This window comes from Nelumbo nucifera, chromosome 4, assembly GCF_055504915.1.
Source record: "Nelumbo nucifera cultivar China Antique chromosome 4, China Antique-T2T, whole genome shotgun sequence".
NCBI lineage: Eukaryota > Viridiplantae > Streptophyta > Magnoliopsida > Proteales > Nelumbonaceae > Nelumbo > Nelumbo nucifera.
Window position 1 is genome coordinate 8,543,552 of NC_142652.1, and position 21,968 is coordinate 8,565,519.

A 21,968-nucleotide genomic window follows, 5' to 3' on the forward strand; every position below is an offset into this window, starting at 1 on the left:
AAGTCTCCTACAGCTAAATGCCTTGAGCTAAGACCGTACACTAACCAATGACATTCATCAAAATTCATGGGGAGAATTCATTGGGAGTGTTGTGATTGATCAAACTCTCAAACATGGCATCAAGGTTCAAAATATCACAGCATTTCGTATTATATCCAATTATATGTATCAGTTATTGAGTCACTGAAATGCTAAAAAAGTTAGGCTCTTTAATGGGTTGAAACTTTAAACATTAATATCGAATGTTATTAAAGTGGAAACAAAAAAAAAATTAAAAATAAAGTATTTGTGAATTTATCAAAATGGAAACATAAAAAATTAAAAATAGAGTATCAAATGTTAAAAGCTCTGGATCCATGATGTGTATATCCAGTGTATCCGATACTTAAAAATACACAATGGTGTTACTGTGCACATTCGTAATAAGGGTATAGTTATAACTTCAATGTACCCATTACAGAATAATTAACTGAAGTGATGTATTTATTTGTCTATATGAAACGTGAAGAGTGGTTATGATATAATTACACAAGTACAAATAAAGTACGAGTAACACATACCAGGCTGTTTTTGAAGCAAGAACGGATTTAGTTGTCATTAGAATTGGGATCTGGTCCTCACAGCCACATCCCACCGTGTATTAGAAACATCTACTCATGAATATTAAATACAAGTACAGGAGATATTCCTGGCCAACACATGCTGTGAGGAGCAGATTTAGACTCGTCATTGGTTGTGTGCTTGCATAGTTACGCGGATGATAGACCACCCAACAAATGACTATGAAGAAATAGTAGTCTGCCCATTTGTGCGAGAGATCAGACGGAAACCCTACCAACTAAAACAAAAGTACTCAACCAATTAACAAGCCCTTCCTCTTTTGTCGTGTATGAATATGTATTTGTATTAAGTAGATGAAAGCAGGAGAGTGAGGGGGGTGATCATGGTGCGACCATCTGCAGATAAAAGTGAATGCCTTAAATCCACAGGTTCCGACTTTCCAGGGTTATTCATCACATGGAGTTTCTAATGCTTGATTTAATAATCCCAGAAAATGCGACAACAAGACAACTTTAACTATTGCAATTCATGCATTTTAATTCCTATATCAATTGAAACTATCTTTATCGATCCTGCAATAAAGATATTTTCCCATGACAGAGGAGAGCGAATAGAGAAAACTGCTCATATTAATACAAAGAACCGTAAGAGTTAAAGCACCGTGCTTGACATACACATTATATATATGGCATAAAAAGATTAAGATTCATTACACTAAAAACCAAGAGAATAAACAAAAGGAATAAACAACATACAATACACCAATATCACTGGCGATGTCCCTCAGGCAGTGGGACCACCTTATAGAAGGGTACCGTCCTCTGGGGTAAGGATCCATCTTCTTCATCATCATCAAACTCTAGTAAATAACTGCCAGAGAAGAGGAATACGTTTGGAGTCACTTTGATATCTAGGGTGAATCATGGATATAAGCAATGCTATTAGTGCAGATGAGAATTAGTTTCCTAAAAACTAAGAACAATTGGAAAATGAAATTCCAAATTTGGACCTTCAGTGAGAAGTGAAAGAGGGAGTGCATTGGCCTATTTTCATATTAGGCTGCTCTTTCAAATGTTAGTAGTAGTAACACAATTAGAGTCTGCTTGATACCACCCCGGGTCTGCTGGTTCCTATTAACAGGCTGGATCCCCAAGAGGAACTAAACTTGGAACGTTTAAGTACAGATTGCCGCATAAATACAGTGCACTGTATTTACATGCTCAAAGTACACCCCTATTGGGGGATCCAGCAATGGATCCTGCTAAATAGGTAATCAGCAGGTTCCAACACACTCAATACTGAATAAGTTAGTTCTGTTTACTTTTTTTAGAAGGCCATTAGTGCTGTTTACTTAGACAGCACAAAAGGTACATGATACGTGAGGTAACAGTCCAATCCATACAAAAGATTAAAGAAGTTGGATGTTTTCAGAATGTTAGAAACCAGAAACAGAAGCAAAAATGTTCAATATAAGGTGAGAAATAACTTACTCGTCAGCCTTCCTCTGAAAAGTTACATAACATATGAGAGCACAAATCACATGGAAAATGCAAACAGTCAGTCAAATAATTGAAGGATACCATAAAAAACGAGTAATAACCAATTTTATTGATCATTTTAAATATATAAGCACAACATTCAAGCATGGTATTAAAAAAGATAAAATCATATTCTTACTCTGCGATGTGTATTCACTACAGTTGCTTTATATAATGCAGTAGTTCCAGGATAGACTGCTAAAACATGCTTCCCAGTTGGAAATTCTGGTGCACTGGAAGGATCATTTCGCTTGGGGAAAGGAATAATACGTGACACAGGCAGCTTATACTTTCTGCAAATAGCAAAAAGACGACCATCATTGTCATCATCTATATGAACTGAAACACCTAATAAGCAAATCCAAAGAACCTATGTCATCATCATCATCATCTAAGCATTGCCTAACTTTATGGGGTCAACTACATGAATTCTGCTTCGCCATTCCATTCTGTTTAATGCCATATCCATTGTTAAATTATGAGCACTTAAATCCAAAGAACCGATGCACTAATAGTGAAATACAGATTGTCTGCTATGGGTATTGGCTAAAAGTCTGAAATGCTTCTACTTTCACAAGTTTGACCACCAAAACTCTGCAGTTGACTTTGTAAAAACAAATCATCTGAAATATTAATTTTGATCATTTCAGTCAGTATTAGCACATAGAAATATTAATGCACATCCTTTCCAACAAAAAGATCAACTTTTTTATACAAAATATAAAGATCAACTTTAAAACACTATAACATACAGCCCAACTTCTCAATATTTAATAATAGGGTACAGCTCCTTTTAGGAAATTTTGAAAGAATCTATTCAACAAACAGATAGGATTTTCAATCTTAAATATGTGCCCTTCCTATCATCACCTGGATACAACTCAAGGGTCTTCTGCCTACATATTTCTGATCCAAATTCCAATCACCTTAAGGCCATCCTCTTAAGACTCTTCCATTTCCATTATTAAGAATGGATGGTGATGGGTCAGATCCATCCACAATTACAAAATTAAACAACCCCAAAATGGTCTCCACAGAAAAACCATAACTAGTTCTATTAGGGTATAAGGTGTAATAAATCATCCAAAATCAGCAACAATAATACCAGTACTGAAAGGAACCCAAGCCACAATTTCATAGTCAACCTTCAAACTGTCCAAAAGCATCCTAGCATCGGGCATCCACAGACTCTTAGCCACAATGGTTAAACCTGGACCAAATTAGCAATTTTCTCTCGGCTTGCTAAAGAATTACAAGATTAATTCCTGCTTGATTTGTAAATTTTGTTTCTTCAAGTTATCTCAAAGAGTTAGTTTCAAAAGTTGTCTTAAGGCAAAATAATGGCTCTATATTCTGGACCAATAGGAGTTGGTGATTCTTTGAGAGCGGAGATCATGGCCCTGCATCAAGGAGTAAGATTGGCCAAATAGTTGGGGCTACAGCAGATTGAAATGGAGGGGGATTCTAAGTTGGTAATTGCATGGATGCAATCAGGTTGTCTGGGAATATGGCAACATAGAAAGTTAACAAGGGAAATTTTTAGTATAACAAGGGAGGTGGGTGCTTGTTTTAAGTGGGTAAGAAGATCAGCTAATGGCTTAGCTGATACCTTAGAAAAACAAGGGACTGTAAGGGAGAGTTTGTACTGGGCAGTGCTGTAATGTATGCTGCTTTTTGGTTCAACTTCATCTACTAGGGGTTGACTTCTGCACTTTAAAAGCTCATTAATGAAGTTACTGTTTCCAATCAAAAAAAAGAGTTGTCTTAATTATTTCTATAGCAGTTTCTTGTCTTTTCCCCATTTTAAGCATAGATAAGGTAGGTCTCAAAAGAGATCCATTTTCATTATAAACAACTAACATGATGTTGTTTTGAGAATGAAAAAGGGAAGAATTAAAATATTCTACACAAGTCTTATGGAGATATGGGTTCTTAGAGGTTTGATTCCTCTTTGATGTGGCAGTAAGACTCCAAATCATTTCAAGACTCAGCTTAAAATCATCCTTCTATAGATCGTTTTGTATCATTTAATTTTCTGAATGCAGTGGTCACATCTTAAGTCAATGCCCTCGCTTAGTTTCCAGTAGGAGCCAATTAACAGCATGGACATGCTTAGAACAAAAGGTATTTAATTGGTAATAGTAAAACTAAGAAATTAAGAGTGAATCTTATGGGTAACTTGGTTGTCAATGTAGAGGAATGCTAAGGCTAGAAATTGATCAGACTATAGATGCTATGAGTACACATGCTTAGACATAGTCATAAAGGCAGAAAAAGTAAGCCTAGCCAATGGCCAAGCACCTTGGCACCTGTTAAACTTATGACAAACCAGATCCCATAAAATAGGCACATGTTCCACATGGAACATGCTTCTGATTTCCTATTATCTTACTAACAATTATGAATCATTTCCTATTGTCTTACTAACATCAAATTTCTAGAAAATTAACAATTATGAATCATTTTAAGCAAAGAAAAACATTTAAAAAAAAAACTGATAAAATATCAGGCTGACAAGCATGAGAACGTAGAAGGTTTAAGTCTGAGAGTAGCCACTTGTGCACGAAAAAAAAAAGGTTAGGTTCATATCCGGTTTACCCCTACAAAGACCGCAGATAGCTGGGAGCAAACACTGGGTAATTGTCTTTTCTAAACAAAACATTTAAAAACTAATAGAGGAATACAAAACAAAAATCCATGCACATGAACACAGAGAGTTGGTGACAGTCACAGACCTTTGTTTTTTGATAATAAACCAGAGTTCTGAGGTCACAGACCTATGGATTTTTTTTTCCCATCTTTTTCTTCCTTTTCCTTTAAGCCCTATTGTTCCCTGATTTTTCTATAACATGGCTACCAAAAAAGCCTTCAGAAACTTAGCTCCACCACCCCTACCTCTCAAAATTTGGAAGGCTACTTTTAATGTTAGCCCTTTAAAGGAAAGAACCTTGTATACTTATTACTAAAAATACTATTTACTAATTACTTAATTGCCAATAAAAGCAATAGCTTACCATTTATTAGTGACCTACAAATTGCTGCCTTCTATTCTCCGTTTCTTTATTACCTAAACAACCCTATTACTACTACTTAATATTCATTTGAGATCCGCACGTTCTTTCTAATAACTAGTACTTGTTAGTTACCAAAATAAGAAAATAACCTATCATTAATTGAGCACCCATATGTTTTATGAATTAGGATCACACAAAAAAAAAAAAACTATAATTAGAAGACCTATGACCTAGCATTCTCACTCTCCAAGTATCTAAGCTTCTAAGTTCTAATTCCTAGATTTCAAAAAAAAAATCAGAAAATACCTCCTAAACCGTATACCATCCTATTTTGCTAATTTTTCCCTAAAAAAATTACTTCTCAATTAAAAACCACTCAAATTGTCCTTTCTTTCATTTCTGCATAGGCAAAAAAAAAAAAAAAACCGTTTTTTCTCCAAACTAACCCATTTACAAGTTTTCCTTTTTTTCCTCAAGTTTTTTCCAGAAGGTAACTTCCTATTTCCAGAATTCCAGTACAAATTCATCACTATATAAAACTTGTGCTTAAGACTATATATGCCAATCAAAAACACTACCACATCCAAGTTGTTAAACCTTCATTTGATCCATGATTACAGGATATGCTACCTAACCTCACATGCCACTAGTTCCATGCAATAGGAAAATGTTTCCATATGATATGTTGCACTAAGCTACAATTACCATGTTCTGTTTAACAACTCAAGACTGTCCATCATACCTTACTTTGTCCATTGATGGTCACAGACTACCATAGGTAATGACACTTTTCTTACTTCAAATTACCTCTACTATGTTGTTGGCCACCAGATTCATAAACTGATCAAATCCATGGAGAGTTTCTAACCACAATTCAGTTTGCATTCAGCTCAATAAAAAAGTCTCTTGTCCTTGTAAGCATCCACAGGCTGATCTGATCTGATCATTTTTCCCCAGGTAATCCTAGGACCTAAGATCCACTATTGAGGCTCCATCTCTTATCAATTGATTCAGCCATAGATCTTATATTTTCACTCAAAGATTTAATGCTAAGATTGATCTCTTATTTCAGTTCATTCTGTCTTATGTCCTTTATATATTTGTCGGTGTCATTTCTAACCAGGCATCAAGATGGATGGCTATCTCTATTTAATACAACACATTATTTATGTGATCCGGATTCATTTTGAACATGTGAATTTGTAAATGGTTTAAATTTATTGATCTTATTCATCTAATATGTTATTTATTGGGCTTAACTTTCTAGTATCAACTTGGATATTTTTCCCTAATAGATTCTATTTATTGTTATCTGTTGATAGCATTATCATTGTTATGTGCTATGAGTTGTAAATTGCTTAATTTTTGTTTACTGATTCCTAATAATCATATCCTGTATAAATCTCTATAAGATTGCTGAAATGGTTGATTGAATTGATATTAATTTTGAATTGCATTTGAATAATATATAAAAGAAAAGGAGAAAATGATGTAGATGGAAGGTTAAGTAAGCTAGGTAGAATGCCCAGAAAATCCTAAACTTCAAATTTAAATTAAAATGTCTTTCTAATAATTTTCAATAAATATTTTTATTATGGCTCCCAAAAAAAAAACTTCTGCCACAGACTAAATTAACTCATGGCTAGGCTTCAGTTAATAGTTAATTACAAGGCAGCTGTTTAGACTATTTTGTTGCCTAAATGGGTGAATTATCACCTTTTAAACTAGGTGGTCTCCTAATAATACACGAGCTAAAAGGGGATTGGTGTAAGGAGGCTTATGGGTGGTATGGTTTGAATGGAAGATGTAAAGGTTAAGATTCAAAAGGCAAAGGCTAACGATATTAAAAAGTGATCATAAGCCGGTTATCAAAGAGTGCTGCAGCAAACTGAAACTACAGAAATGAAATAAGATGCTTTGATTGGCATTCTAGAAACATGCAGTTGGAAATACAATGGGAGCAAAGCTCAGCCAACAGTTTGGCTGATGAGTTAACCAAACAAGGGGTTACTAGACAACAACTGTTTTAGGGCTCAATTGTAAAAAAGTATGATTTATGGTGCGACAGAAGGGGCTCTTCTCATTTCTTCTAACAGATTTGTTAACTCACAGCCGCTTGTTGTACTTGTTTCTCTTTTAATCAGCGAACTCTGTTTTGTTGTTCCCGTTCAAAAAAAAAACAAAAAAAAAAAGATATAAAGATGGTTGGGTTACTGAAATAATAAAAGGAGTCTTATATTGTTTTGGGGGTTTTGGGGGGGATTGGATCTCGTGATCATCTAGGGGTCTAATAGTTGATACGGAAGGTGTAGGAAGCTTTTTTCTTAGTTGTATTCTTTGCTTTATGTTTTTTGCGCATGGTGGATAGCGTATGTGTTATAAGGAAGAGGGTGTAGCGTACTATCCAATTTTGGATATTTTGGTGATGGCTCATCGCCATAGTTTGTGTCATTCTTCTTTCTTTTCTTTTAATATATATTCCTTTTTACTATTAAAAAAATGTCCATACTGGGTAATCCCCCCAATGGATAAAAATAATTAGCAGGCAGGCCCCACAAAATATCTCCAATATTTGGAGTATGATGATGCCTTGGTAGCAGCTACAAGTTTAACCAACTTGTAGACTTTCCTCTTTTAAGGCATAAAAACAACATAGGCCCAAGGACTTCAGCTGAGCTGAATTGAGATAAGAGGTTTTTGTTTAGGTACTTAGGTTATAAGGTATGAGACTATTAGAGTTCATTAATTTCTAAAGAATTGCTTAATGAAGCAAATAACAGTACAAAATAAATCCTAATATATGATATTCTTTTTTTATTGGAAACGGTAACTTCATTAAAAATCATTCAAAGTACAACTGTCAACCCCAAGACTAGGGTGTTTACCCAAGTTACATACTAATTACAACACTGCTCAAAACATGTTCTCCCTAACAGTCCCTTGTTTTGCTAAAGTATCTGCTAACCCATTAGCTGACCTTCTTAACCACTTGAAACACACATCAATCTCCCTTGTTATGTTGAGTATTTCTCTTATCAACTGTCTATGTTTCCAGGCTCCCAAGCAACCCAACTGCATCCAACCAATTAGCAACTTAGAGTCCCCTTCGATCTCAATTTGAGGCAACCCCAACTGTTTGGTATATCTTACACCTTGAAGCAAAGCCATCACCTTGGCTCTCAATGAATCTCGCTCTCCTATTGGTCCCGAAAACATAGCAATAATTCTGCATTCTCCATCTCTAAGTACTTCCCCTATACCCAATGGGTCCAGATTACCTATAGAGCTTCCATCAAAGTTCAACTTCGCCCTTTGATGTGTTGGCAGGGACCAAAGTTCCTGTACCAGGCTTTAAAGATCCTAATATATGATATTCTCATAGAAGAAAAAGAAAAGATTGAAGAAAAATCTATTACAAACTAAATGATACATAAGAGTTTAACATCTTAGAGATTTGCGCAGAAATAAGGAAACCACAAAACTGATGGCAGAGTAACATAGCCTAGAACACCTTCAGAACTAGGTGACTGGCACCAACAATCTACTGCCTGGTATCACAATATACCAACCAAGCTTACAGTTGAATCATATCGAATGTAGATGAGACAACTAAATCCACTCAAGAAAGAAACACAAGAAGAATCATGCAGCTATGTCAGAAATAAATAAAAAATAAAAAAAAGCATGCAGTTATGTCAAAAATTAGAGGATAAATCAGATTCCTCTGGTGACTGCTTAGTGCTTTAACATAGCTTCTGGGAATGCACTAGCCCTTGAGAGTTAAGACAAAGGTTCAGCAGTTCAGGAACAATAATAATAGCAGTACATCAAAGATAAGACAACAAAAATTAGAGAGTAAATGATGTATGTGTCAAGACAGTGTCCCTTAATAACTCCTGCTTAGACTTAATCTATGGCAAACTAAACTTGAAAGGAAATAGCCTTCCAGACTCAACACAACTCAAAAACTAATTAGGAGTTCACCTTCTAAAAATGGAAATACTTAAATTTGAAACCACAAAATAAATCTCTCCAAACATTAATTTTGTTGTGGTTTCATACATGACAACATGACAAAGGCATCCCGTTATTTGAGGTGACCTACATGATTCTCATTTGAGAAGGATTGCCAAAATTTATTCAAATTGAAATGCAAGATCCCAGGATTGTTCAGGAGCTAGTAGAATTAACTTTAATTCTACCAAAATCAACAACTTTACAGACTTGTTCACATGGAAAAGGATGCCTCAAGAACCATGAGATGGGGCTGTGACCCTTGAGTTTTAACTCTATGCTCCTTTAGCCCATGGTGACCCATTTCTGTTCCCTGATGTATCAGCTTCTGCGATAAGACCCAAAAAGACACTTAAAACTGGCAAAACAAAATTAACTTTAATAATTCCCAGAAACCTTTGAATTCTTTAATTTACAGCAACAAAACCTACTTCTGATAAGACATAAAAGAAGTAAAACAATACTCCCTAAAAGAACATACAAGATTTGGCAAGTCCTGGAAACAAAACTCCTTCAAAAGTTGCCAGTACCATATCAATAGGAGTTTAATCCAACAGTTCCTTTTCTACGGACAACTAATTAAAAGAGGGAGAAAGGAGGGTAGATAGGTAAAAAATACAGATTTTCTATTGAAGCTTCAGCAGCATAGCACGTTGCTGAAACACTATGATTAGTCAAGGTGGCATCTCCAAAGTATTTTAGTCAATTACATGTAATTTAGAGAGGGTAGATGTGTAATGACCAAAATGCACAACAGATGCTTCCTGGGCCAACCAAAGACACAGCAGCATATTTTGCTACCAAAGATTCAGCAGCAGACCCATGTTCAAGGTGTAAGTTCTGCAATCTGGAAAAAAAATGGCTGCATGTTACCAAGCTATAAATGTTCTCGTGTACTAAATAAAATGAGCCACATGTGTGCATGATACACGACTCAAAAATACCATGCAAAAGTCATTTCTTTGGGCAGAAATGGATCATTCATGCTGATCTTGAGAGATTAATTGACTCCTGGAAAACTAGAGGCTTTAGTAAGAAAGGTAGCATCCTATCGAATTAACTCATTTTGTTATTGGTTGAATCTGCTAAGAGAGAAATAACAAATTTTTTTAAGGGAAGCAGTGTGAGGATGTTGATAGGCAAGATTGAATAACTCTCTTCTCATGTCATTCAATTTTGAAGGAATTTGAGGGCCTACTCTTTTCTGATTTCTGTAATGACTTGGGGAACATCATCTCTATTACTTAAGGTTAAGGGGGTTGTGGTTACATCTTAGATTTATCATTTTCTGATTTATTGTATGTGGGTATTGTTGTACCCCTCCTTCACATTTCCTCCTTAATAAAATCCGATAAGAAAAAAGTAAAAGAATGAAAAGGACAAGAAAGCAAAAGAAACCATCCAAACCAACTCAATATACACAAAGTCTACCTTTGGCCACCACCCTCTTCATCATCACCAGGTTCCTCATCAAGTACTTCAAATCTGCATAGAGATGGTAATCATTTCTTAATGAGCAATAGCAGATTCCAAACTATTTTGTCCTATGACTAGTTATGAATGACGATAAACAAAGTGAATATTCTTTAATGAAACTATCTTAAGACTAAAGCTGCAACTTATTTAATGAATGCTACATGACATAGATCAGAGAGACCAAAAACAAATTAAAAAAAAAAACACAGCTACATTAAAATCACTCAAATAGCATAAAGAACATGAACCATGAAAGCCATGTACACATGCCAGGGAGGTCAGTGTTTTAAAAGATGAACCTCAATTGAACCCAGGCAACACCCCTTTCAGAGGCATGTTCTTAGGTTAAGGTGTAAGGTGACCAAGCATGTGCCTTTTATAAGTTTACATTTTTTGTTGCTTTTATGTTCATTCTTATGTTTTTTATACCTTTATAATGGTCTATTAGCTTCTACATAACCTTTTATTATTGTTTGTGCACCACTGATGGTCTATTAACATTGACAAAAGCAAAGGCCTTTTGAATACCTGAAAAGCCCTAGTTATTGCAGATATGAATGCAAGACATCTATCATCACACTAGCTATTTAATGTAATACGACTAAGGGATGGGTAACAACATTGAGAGTTTCATGTGCTTGAATTGTTGAATGCTTAGAGCCAAGGTTTAAAATGCCAATGTCAGTGGAAATTTCAGTCATCCAAATATAGGAAACATGTCAGAAATGTCATATGGAAATATTGTAAAAGTTATGAACATGGTGGAAACATTGTAAAATATGCAAATATAGAATTATATTTTATTAAGTGATAAAAGAAGCATGAGCACACCTTTTTAAATTATTATCTTGTTCCAAATCATTAAACAAAGCTAAAAAAAACTAAGGTTACAGACAAAAGAGTACATTTTTTAAGTTGTCCTATAAACCTTAAGATTCAAAACTACATAATAGAATGAGTTAAAGCAAAATTTAAACTTATAGAAAATGTAAACAGTTATAATGGATCAATCAAATAATCTATTGCACAAACAAAACCAATATTTAACTTCATCTTTGAAATGAATATCAAGCTGGCTCAAAGTAGTAATCATGTAAGTTAGGTGGGTAATAACATTGCTACTCAACATATCTAAAATATCGTCACCAAGTTATGTTATAATACTATCTCTTATACTCCGTATAGTACCGGTAGTGTTCACTAGGGAATATGTCAATTCCAATAAAATTTCGTGTTGCTGCCCATGGAGATGGAAATATGTCATGGAAACTACTCCACATAGTGTTGGTAGTGTTCACTGGGGAATATGTCAATTCCAGTAAAATTTCGGGTCACTACCCATGGAAATGGAAATATTAGGAAATTTAGGAACATTTTAAACCATGCTCAGAGCACTATGGTACAATCCACTTTTTTTCTTTCACTTTCATTTTGAATTTGTTTTATATGTTATGATTATATATTTTGATTTGCGCTAATAAGCATTTAAAATATTTAATATTTTTAAAAATCGGGTTTTCATATTTTATGGATTAAATTTATTTTTTCTTTGATTTTTTTCAAAAATGTGTGCCATGCTTCATCTAGGCATGCACCTCACCCTGTGCCTCAAGCGCTAAAAGGCCCTTGTGCTTTTCTTGCACCTTTCTTGCTTTTAAAACACTGAAATATACTGTACTTTAAGGCACTTTATTAGAGCTTAAAAGTTTGTCAATATAGCATAAAGCTTATTCTGGGAAAGTCAAGCAGTGGACAACACCAAGGAAATGCCTTCAAATCCCAACAATCAAAATAAATTGAAAGCAAAGGAAATAAGTGGCATTTCTGATGTTGTGCAGATTTGGGACTTTAGGTGTGTTCAGGTGGGTCTTTGTATCTAGGTGCTATATCTAATGACTGGATGCATTTTATGGTTCATATCCAATGAGGACAATATTGGTCACAAAAGGATGAAATGATAGACCTGTAACCAAAAGAATAAGAAACACATTAATCTACTCAAGTGCATAGAGTGCAATATCACTTAATAGTTTTGTCCATTGTGTGTCAATAAGGGGGCATGCAGGTTGCACATCCAATCAGTCCAACCCAAAATCAAAAAGCAGGTGAGGGTTTTTGGTACATCCCATATCCATGTTGTGAATATTTGTACTAAGGTTGTTAGGAATTCAGGAGTTCAAGAGGTCCAGAATTCATTTGTCACAAGTGATGCAAGGGAATGTCATTGAATATTGCCTAAAGATACACAATCTACAGAATGAAAATTGACAATAATGATATGATTTAAACTTTAAATGAAGCTTTTGCTTATACTGAAACTGCCAATTCAGAAAAGAGATGTTGGTTATACTGAAACAGTAGTAAGGCAGACATTACTGGTGAGAGTCGTGGGACCTAGTTTTTTGAAACTGTCATGAACCTGGGCAGTTGAACCAGCAAGCTGGTGACCTGAGCAACTGGATCCTAGATTTTTAGAGTTTTGACGGATTCAACAAGCTAACTATCTGGTTGAACCACCAAACCCATCACCTGGCCAGCTTCCCAGGTTGACACCCCGGGTGAGACATACTTTTGGACACATCAAAGTTCAATAAACCGAAATGGTGCATAATGTATCCAAAATTCCAAACACTCCATACCATGGAAGGAAGGTTTTGTGACATAATCATCAAACCATAAGCAATGGAACTTACTCTTTGGTTTCTCTATCAAAATGAATTACTTTTACAACAAACCATTCATCTTTCTCAGCATCATCAGGTGTGACCCTAGCTGCAACCTGAAAAGGTATAGAACAAGATTTTGGTTCAAGATTAATAACATCCAAAAGCAAGATAGCATTCACAAAGAAAAATAAAGAACAAAAAATAATAATAAATGGAATAAAATCGTATTCGAGCAACCAACATGAACACCTCAACAATTTTTAAGTGAAACATGTTAGAAGATGCAAAAAAGAGAGGACCAATTGGAAATTTCATCGATTTGGTCAATGATTCCAGAAAAAAACCAATAGCAATATAATGACATAACACACCTGTTCCCCCTTTAGATTAGCAAGCTCAAGTTGCGTTCGCACAGAAGAAGCAGGAGAAATTCTTGGATCCAGATCAGATTTCATCCGCTTCTTTTTCTGATCGTTGCCTTCTGCAAGGAACTACCCATGTAAATCTCAAAAGTAAAATCTTAACAAACAGTAAACCTAAGTTTTATGATCCACAAGTAGTAAAATTTCCAATGAACCTAGAACCTAAAAAAGATATTCTCCCTTCATATTATGCCATGCAATCAATTATTAGACCAATTGAAAGGAATATGGTGCAGCTTGCTAGCACATTTTATTGGAAATAAAATAGTACAAGTTCAAATCCAGTCATCATCCCTACCTAATTATTATCCTCTGAGAAAATCCTAGCTCAATCTAATCTTCATTTAAACATGTTAAATGTCAAGCTGTTAATTGTGGTGTTAAATTATGCCATAGGTTTGGGATTTGAGAAATAGAAAGAAATCAGAGTAGCATCAGATCATGTTGGATTACAAACCAGGACACAATACTTTTTGGCTTTTCCTGATTTAACATTCACTTCTAATTAGTTCCCTGACATCTCAGCAGAAATCCTGAAAACTTCATTATGATCATCAGATTGATATATTCAGACATTTCTGTGGGACTGCTTTATACACTCACCAGCATATTGGCCATGCCCAACACTCTGTAAAGTAAAGATGCCTCAAACAAACAAGATGGGGTCCACATAGAAAAAAGAAAAGATGTGGCTCTAACAAAAATGTCGTACATGAAGGTCATATTAGTTACGTCAAACTGCCAAGGAGAGAGCTTGAAGGACCTGCCTGGTCTCCTAGGAGCCCATGGAATCCATGGGTGAACTGCAAATGGAATGGCTGATTCTCTAGCTAAATGGGGAGTTCAAAGGCAACAGCTTTTTTGGGCTTTATTGTAACTATTTCTGGTGCACTGTTTTGCTTCTAGCTGCTGTAACCCTGTATTTATTTCTCTTATTTGAATAAAATTCTCCTTTTGCTGATAAAAAATAATATTAGAGAGGCTAGATCACTAATGAGGGTAACATCTTGTTCCACTGGATTAGGAGATTAGTAAATAATCCAGCTGCCTTCTTCACCACAAGTGAGGTTAGCAGGAACAAGTTGTGTTGGGGTGTAGACAATCCTATGGGCTTTCGTCCTATTCTTTTTTTTTTTTTCTTTTTTTGCTTGCACCTTAATTTTTCTCATTCCCATAGCAATCAGGTTTCCACCAATCAGTTATCCCAAAAAGGGATCATTGCTTGGTGCCTTGATAAAATCTTGGACTGACAAGTGTGAGAATACTGGTTCAAATCAGAAAGTGACCACTTTGTGCAAAAAATGTCAAAGCTTATGTCTGTATCCATTCTTAGGTCCTTATCCAGTTCACCCCTCCCAAGACCCTGGATAGCCAGGTCCAACATTGGGTAATGGTCCTTAATTGCCAACCAAAAAAAAAAAAACAGTAAAAATGGACATTAAGTTTTTTCATTATGATTAAACACTAGTGCACTACCAACATTTGTAGGCATTAAAACCTTCATATAAGTAGGTAAATCACAACATATTAAACTTTGAAAGCTCAGTCCAACATTATAAAATTTCAATGGAAAAAAAAAGTTCAGTTTGAAATTAAAAAGCATATGACACACTTGGCTTCTCATAGTTTGTACTCCTGTGCCTCATAAAGCTTTATGTTCCTCCACATCCTTAGGCTCATCTATTAAGGCTCTACGGTGGGCCCTGTCCCTCTCAGGATTCAAGCCTTCACCTGGGAGGTTTGCCATGGTAAAATTAATATTTGTGACTGTGCAAAAGAAGACCTCAGTGTTGCCTATCACCTCATGTGTGCTCTCTTTGTCTAGAAAATTGAGAACCTGCTCTCCACTCACCAATCTCCTGCAGGTTTGCCTCAGGTATTTAGAGTTTTTTCTTCTCTTTGTTAGGATGCAGATGGTTCCCTCCTTCGGATTTGGCTTGCTTATTCAATCCAAGTTTTTTAGCTCCACCAAAGAAGAGAGGAAGAAGATTATGGAGACGTGTCAGGGATGCCACTTTATGGTGCATTTGGGAGGAGAGAAACAGCAGGATCTTTAAAGATAAAATCTCTGGGGCAGAAGTTATCATTGAAAATATCAAGATGAAGGTTATGCAGTGGATCAAAACAATGTAAGAATTCAAGCACTTCAAGCTGATGGTTTCCAAAGGAACTCGCAACAGGTAGCATCCTCTTCATTTACTAGTAGTGCATCCTATACATTGGTTTCCACTTTCCACCCCAAGATATGCAGATCAAACTGAACTTTGATGGTTGCAGCCTGGGCAATCCAGGACTTTCAGGAGTAGGAGTTCTCAGAAACTCAGATGGGAACATGTTGACTGTATTCTCAGGTCCAGCAGGTTATGGGGACTCTACAAGAGCAGAAAATCTGGTTTTGCTTGAGGGTCTCAAGTTAGCTAAGTCCATCAGTTCAAGGAATATTGAGATTGAGGGAGACAAAGATTCTAGTAGGGTGGCTGAAGAATGATGAAGCTGGATCTTGGAGATTCAGATGCATGTTAAGGGAAATAAAAGCTCTAGCTACTGATATGAGGTGCTCCTTCAGATGGATTCCTAGATCTGGAAACAGCATGGCTGATGATCAAGATAAACTAGGAGTTAACAAAAAGGAATTGTTTTGGGGGATTGTAAATCTGAACTAAGAAAATTTGTATTTGTAAGCTAGCTCTCTTAGTGGGTGTTTGTTCACATCTAACTTGTAACTTACTGATTTTCATTAATAAATATTTATCAGTTACTGATCAAAAAAATATATAAGTATATGACAACTTCAAGCAGAAATATTTCACAAAGGAAATAAAAATACATAAATATATACATATAAAACAAAAACTATGAATTTGACAACCAACATGTGTGCCAATTTCAAACACTGATTCAAGGTGCCTAACAGAGATTATATAAAATATGTTTCTAGCATGATTTAGAAGCATCAACATGCACCCGATATGTAAATTTGACAGTCTGGCATGGCTAGATTTCAGAAAAGGGGTCTTTTGCTATATAGATTAAAGTACCACAGATTCATGCACAAACCTTTGGCTTTGCGTGTCTGTTGGGGAACCCCAGACTGTATCAAACCCTCCAGATGATTAGCCAACGTATTTGACATGCTGCAGGAGAAAATATAACATTAACTTGAGGGTAGAAAATACTCTCTAGTTAAAACACCTCAAGTTGCTAAAGGCATCAGTATTTCAAATGGTGAAAACTTGAGGCATAGAGTCATGATCTCCAGAAGTGCAAGATGTACTAATTTCTTTAAAAATTAAACAAAAATAGGAAAAGATACATAAAAAAGAATATCACAAAAGCTTCAAAGATGATGTCTATTGAGACAACTTACACATGTGATATGATTTAATCATAACATAATAGTTTAAAAAACAAAGACAAGACGCACAAATTGCCTTGAGTAAGACTTAAAAGGTAAAGGATGTCATGGAATTTTGTTCCTACAAACAGAAACAAATTGGTAAGCCATATAGTATAAACCATTTCTACTGTGTAGATTGTAAAATCCAACATCCAACAAGCTCTTATTTAAATGTGAAGTAAAACATCAAAAGGGTCTTTGAAAAGTTAAATATAATTACTTAAATTGATTGACAAAAAATGGAAAAGTAAAATCAATGACTGTCTTACTCTCATATTTGTGATGTTAATCCTATTTTTTCAGTAATATACGAGACCTTAAAATAAGAAAGTTATAAAGTAGTGAAACACCCAATACACATGTTCATGCATATGAGGTGTATTGATACTTTAAACTATGTATGTGAGGGTGGGCCTTGGCACAATGGTTGGGTTTCTCCATTGGGACCAGAGTGACCATGGTTCAAATCTTGGAAACAGCCTCTCTGTATGTGCAGGGGTAAGGCTGCGTACATCTGTCCCTTCCTAGACTCCACATTGGCAGGAGCCTCGTGTACTGGGCTGCCACTTTTTATGAGTGGCATATGAATCAAAAATAGGCCAACTAGAGGAGTGAGGCAGGTATCCTTTAATCATAAGCATGAGCTTTTAATGTTGAGTCTTGAGGCCTTTTCCTTGAGCCTCACTTGAGGCAAGCCTCTAGACATAAGTCTCATGCCTTTTGTAATACAGATAGGCATAACCGCAACATTTCAAGTGAATTACTGCACATATAAAAAAAACAAAAGAGATAAACATTTTCTTTTAGATACAAAAAGACAGTAACATTTATGTGCCTTGAACCCTTCTTACTAACATTCAAAGACAATAGCCCAATTTATTCCTATGCTCTGACTGTGCATTCAATTTATTATCACTCATGCTGTCCCTATTACACAACTACCATTGATAAAGTCTTAGAATGGGCATACTTCATTTCGCTTTCTGAAAGTTCTTTTGCCTGTTGATATAGACTTCGAAGTTTCCCTAATGTACCATCACCAGTCTTCTCAACAATCTCAGGAGCTGCATGCAGTAGCAAAGGGGTACAGAAGAAATTCATCAGTTGGACATACGGAAAACAAGTAAAAACAAAAAGTTCTTATTCAATAAATAACATTGTATTAATAAAATTTTCATGGTTGCCTATCAAAATATATATATAGAACATTGTATTTCCAACTGAAACTCGATCCCATATAAGAAACTAAGAAAGAATATAAGGAAGATATTCATTTTGTTTGTAGGACTAACAATATGATATAACAATAACTTGAGAAAGAAATGGACAATTTGCAAGTCTATTGTTAATACTGCAAAAGCTGAAGGGTAGATGATCATCTAACTCCTAAAATAAGGAGCCAAGTCCAAACCTTTCACAGAAAGCCAAACTAAGCACAAACTGCATCAAAGATACAGACAATGACAATCTCAAGATATTTAACCATTTCCAATCCAAAAAAAAAAATCAAGATATTTACCATAGACATTATTCTGGTAGAGTAGCACCCCCAATAGAAATTTGCCCTCCACCCCTCTAGCTAAGTTGTCTAGTGGAGGATGTGTCACTATTTGCACCCACCTAAACAAGGTGTTCACATTAGCTGCCAAAGCTCTAGCCTCTCTAATGTAATATTAAAAAACCATGATCCCTCATTCTCCTTCCCTGAAACACCAATAAGGTAATAACCATCCATGAATCCCTTCAATCTACATGTGACAACCCATGGTTATCATGAGTCACAAGGGCACTGAAAATGAGCTTTATTACTCCTTGTGGCATAGAACTCCAATTTTGATTTGTAATCTGACTTCGTGTGGATGAGCAACCAACATTGAACTATCCTCTAATTATATCACCAATGCAAAAACTTCTAAATTCATCTCCTGTTGCAGCCAATGAACAGCTCTAATACATGACAAGCTCCCTATAAAGACCCAACCACATTCAGGATGGTAAAAAGGACTCTAGAGCGCAAACACTAAATTACTTCTGGGTTCTAACAATAATTCATTGGTGATCCTTGGAATAAGCTACCCGCAAAAAGAAAGTCCCAACTTTTTTGTCAAAGTAAAAATGGTATACTTTGAACTTAAATCCATTATCTGCCCCTGTGTTATATTTCCAGCTTGGCTACAGTATAAGCAAGGCATGCACATTTTTTAGGCCTCAAATACTGACATAAGACAGAAGATTACTTACCAAACTACCCCTGCCCTCATCAGCTAACTTTTTTCAGCTTATATTAAAAGAAACGGAACATATTAAGGCATTGGTAGATTTAGGGGCCTCGGATGATCTCCCTTCCTAGCTGTGTGAAGCTTGCCTTGTGGACACCAACGGGACCAAATAACAGCCTGGCTGGTTACTTTTACATGATAAACTGTGGTAACAGTCTCCACGTCTTTTAGGAAACATCAAATAGAACTAAACCAATTTCTTTAATATCAACAATATAATTGATCATTCTTGCAAAGACTAATTCAAGGTGGCAGATAAAGGAAGCAGACAAGCAGTAGCAGAAACAGCAATTTGACTCGGCATTTCCTAGGAACCAAGACATCGGCATATTAACCTCATTGTACAACGGTATTAGTTCTGTTGTTATCATCGTGATTAATCTTTACTACGTAAACAAGCGTCTTATAACAACAAAAGTTACACCAAAAAAACCACTCAGAAGACGAGCAAACACTTCTGTATAATCAAATAATAACTAAAACTATATAAAAAACCCAGCAAAAAACTGAGTATACTGAAAAGTGTCCTGTTTACACAAATTCAAACTCTAGGGTAAGGCAAATTAGAGTCCGTGTTGCTGGAGTTGCGAAACTCACTGGATTGCAGCTTTTTATGGATCTTATTGATTTCGTTCAAGGTATCCTCCAGTTCTCCCCTCAACTTCTCGAGATCCTTCGACTGCCCCAGGATGAGGTCGACTGGATTTGACATCCTTTAATCGCAGTTTTCTTCAAACACCGAGCTAAATTCTGCTCAAGTACGCCAATTTAGGTATTTTGTTCGACCATTTACAGCAGCACAAATAACAAATCAGGAAAAATACTTGATTTTTTCTTTAATTTTAATATTTAATTACTATATATTTACTCGCCTGAAGAACGTCGCTACTGGTCATCTCATGGTAGAATCGTCTCCGATGTTGCCTCAGAGAGAGGGGCCCCCGTGTTGGAGAATGAACGAAAATCTCATCATGCTCTCTGTCTCTCTCTCTCTTTCTCTCTCTCCCCCCGTCTATCTATCTTTCTTTATCTGATCCACGTGGCAAATTGCCGATGCCAGTCTCAAGCACGGTTGGATGTATGCCAAGGATTTTCCTACTCGAACTGAACCAACAACGTTTTGTCAGCTTGTACGAGTTACGAAGAGTCCGCAAGCCCACATGGGTTTGCAGCATTCAATAATAACTTACAGACTTAGAAACTATGAGGATTGGAGATGACGTTCTCGACCGCTTGATTTGTAGACCCTGAAGTCTGAAACTGTAAGGATCCGTTTGTTTGCTTTGTCAGTGCAATTTCATTTGCACGGGTACAATGTTGACCGTGTAACTTAGGATAGTGTAAATTTTGTTTTATTTTTGGGGTAAATTATTTAAACATCCTATGCAAACGGATAGGATTCGAATATGATAATTATGGATCTGAATTCGAATCTGATGAAGAAGTCGGACTTTTTTATTTGATCCGATCTGATTTGATTTTAAAAAAATAATAAACTATTAAAAGGAAAATAAAATATAACAATTTGATAAAAAAACAAAAACTACAAGTATCATTCTAACTATTTTCATCACATATTTATATATATACATGTTTTTATAAAAAAGATAAATAATATAACAAATTTATAAAAATGTAATATAAATACTAAATTTATAAATAAATAACACATATATATAAATATGTATTATATATTTATATAAATAAATAACATATAATATATATATGTATATGTGTGTGTTATTTATATAAATAAATAAATAACATATAATGTCGAATTTAATCTTCTCGGATCAGATAGGGATGATCCAAATCCGATCTAATTTTTGATCGTACCCTATTATCTAATCCAATATGACCCGATCCAGTCTGAAGATCCAAGTTGGGGCTATCCGAATCCAATAATATATGATAGGATTGAATCATGATCCAATCCATTTTCACCCCTAGCTCGTAAAACAATTACTTAACCCCCCCCCCCCCCCCACATACACACACAATTTCAAATAGGTAAATTCAAGGTTCTAAATATGGATACATTAGGCATAGCTCGATAAGTGGGTGGTTTAAGGCCCGTCTACCTCCCAAACCAGATCAGACCCCAAAAATACATACTTTGGGGGTGTATCAAGGGGTCACCGATAGGTGTGCAACTTGGGCGGGCCCAACTCGAGTCCGAACTGGCCCAACTCGGAATTTTACATTGGTTGGGCTTGGATTTTTGGTCATCGGGCTGGACTCGAGCCTAAGAAGTCAGGCTTTTTTATTTTCAGGCCAGGCTCGGGCCTAGCCCTTAGGTAGTCCGAACCTGGCCCAATTATATACATTTATACATATATATGTGTATATATGTAAATATTGCATACATATTTACATATATATACATACATACATGTTTGTATAGATATTTTGCATACATATATAAATACTAGTAAACATGTACAAGCATTTGCACGTGACAGTATCTCCAAGACAAAACTACTTACAATTCATGGGCAGTTTTTGAATAGTCATAAGTGGGCAAATTCTTAACTATTATAAGTGGATAGTTTTTGAACATTTATAAGTGGGTAGTTTCTTAACTGTTATGTCTTTTTTTAT

The 21,968-nt window shown here is 35.5% G+C and overlaps 1 protein-coding gene across 1 annotated transcript; it reads right to left on the reverse strand.

Annotated features, from left to right (window-relative positions):
* Positions 1–1,172: 1,172 nt before the first annotated feature.
* Positions 1,173–20,398, reverse strand: LOC104591516 (SAGA-associated factor 29 homolog A-like). The gene is made up of 10 exons (XM_010250372.3): positions 20,240–20,398; positions 19,965–20,117; positions 18,059–18,152; positions 16,749–16,825; positions 13,641–13,750; positions 13,297–13,382; positions 10,559–10,612; positions 2,239–2,392; positions 2,052–2,065; positions 1,173–1,431 (listed from the first exon to the last, which is right to left on the reverse strand). The coding sequence occupies exons 2-10, from the start codon at positions 20,077–20,079 to the stop codon at positions 1,329–1,331; spliced, it is 807 nt and encodes a 268-aa protein (XP_010248674.1). The 5' UTR covers positions 20,080–20,117; positions 20,240–20,398; the 3' UTR covers positions 1,173–1,328.
* Positions 20,399–21,968: the final 1,570 nt, after the last annotated feature.

Excerpts from the sequence above, each read along its gene's own strand:
- LOC104591516 (XM_010250372.3), bottom strand. The coding sequence starts at position 20,079 with ATGTCAAATCCAGTCGACCTCATCCTGGGGCAGTCGAAGGATCTCGAG. Across the intron at positions 10,613-13,296 it reads TTTGATAGAGAAACCAAAGA|ATTTGAAGTACTTGATGAGG; the intron begins GTAAGTTCCATT and ends ATCTCTATGCAG. Across the intron at positions 2,393-10,558 it reads GAAGAGGGTGGTGGCCAAAG|AAAGTATAAGCTGCCTGTGT; the intron begins GTAGACTTTGTG and ends TGCTATTTGCAG.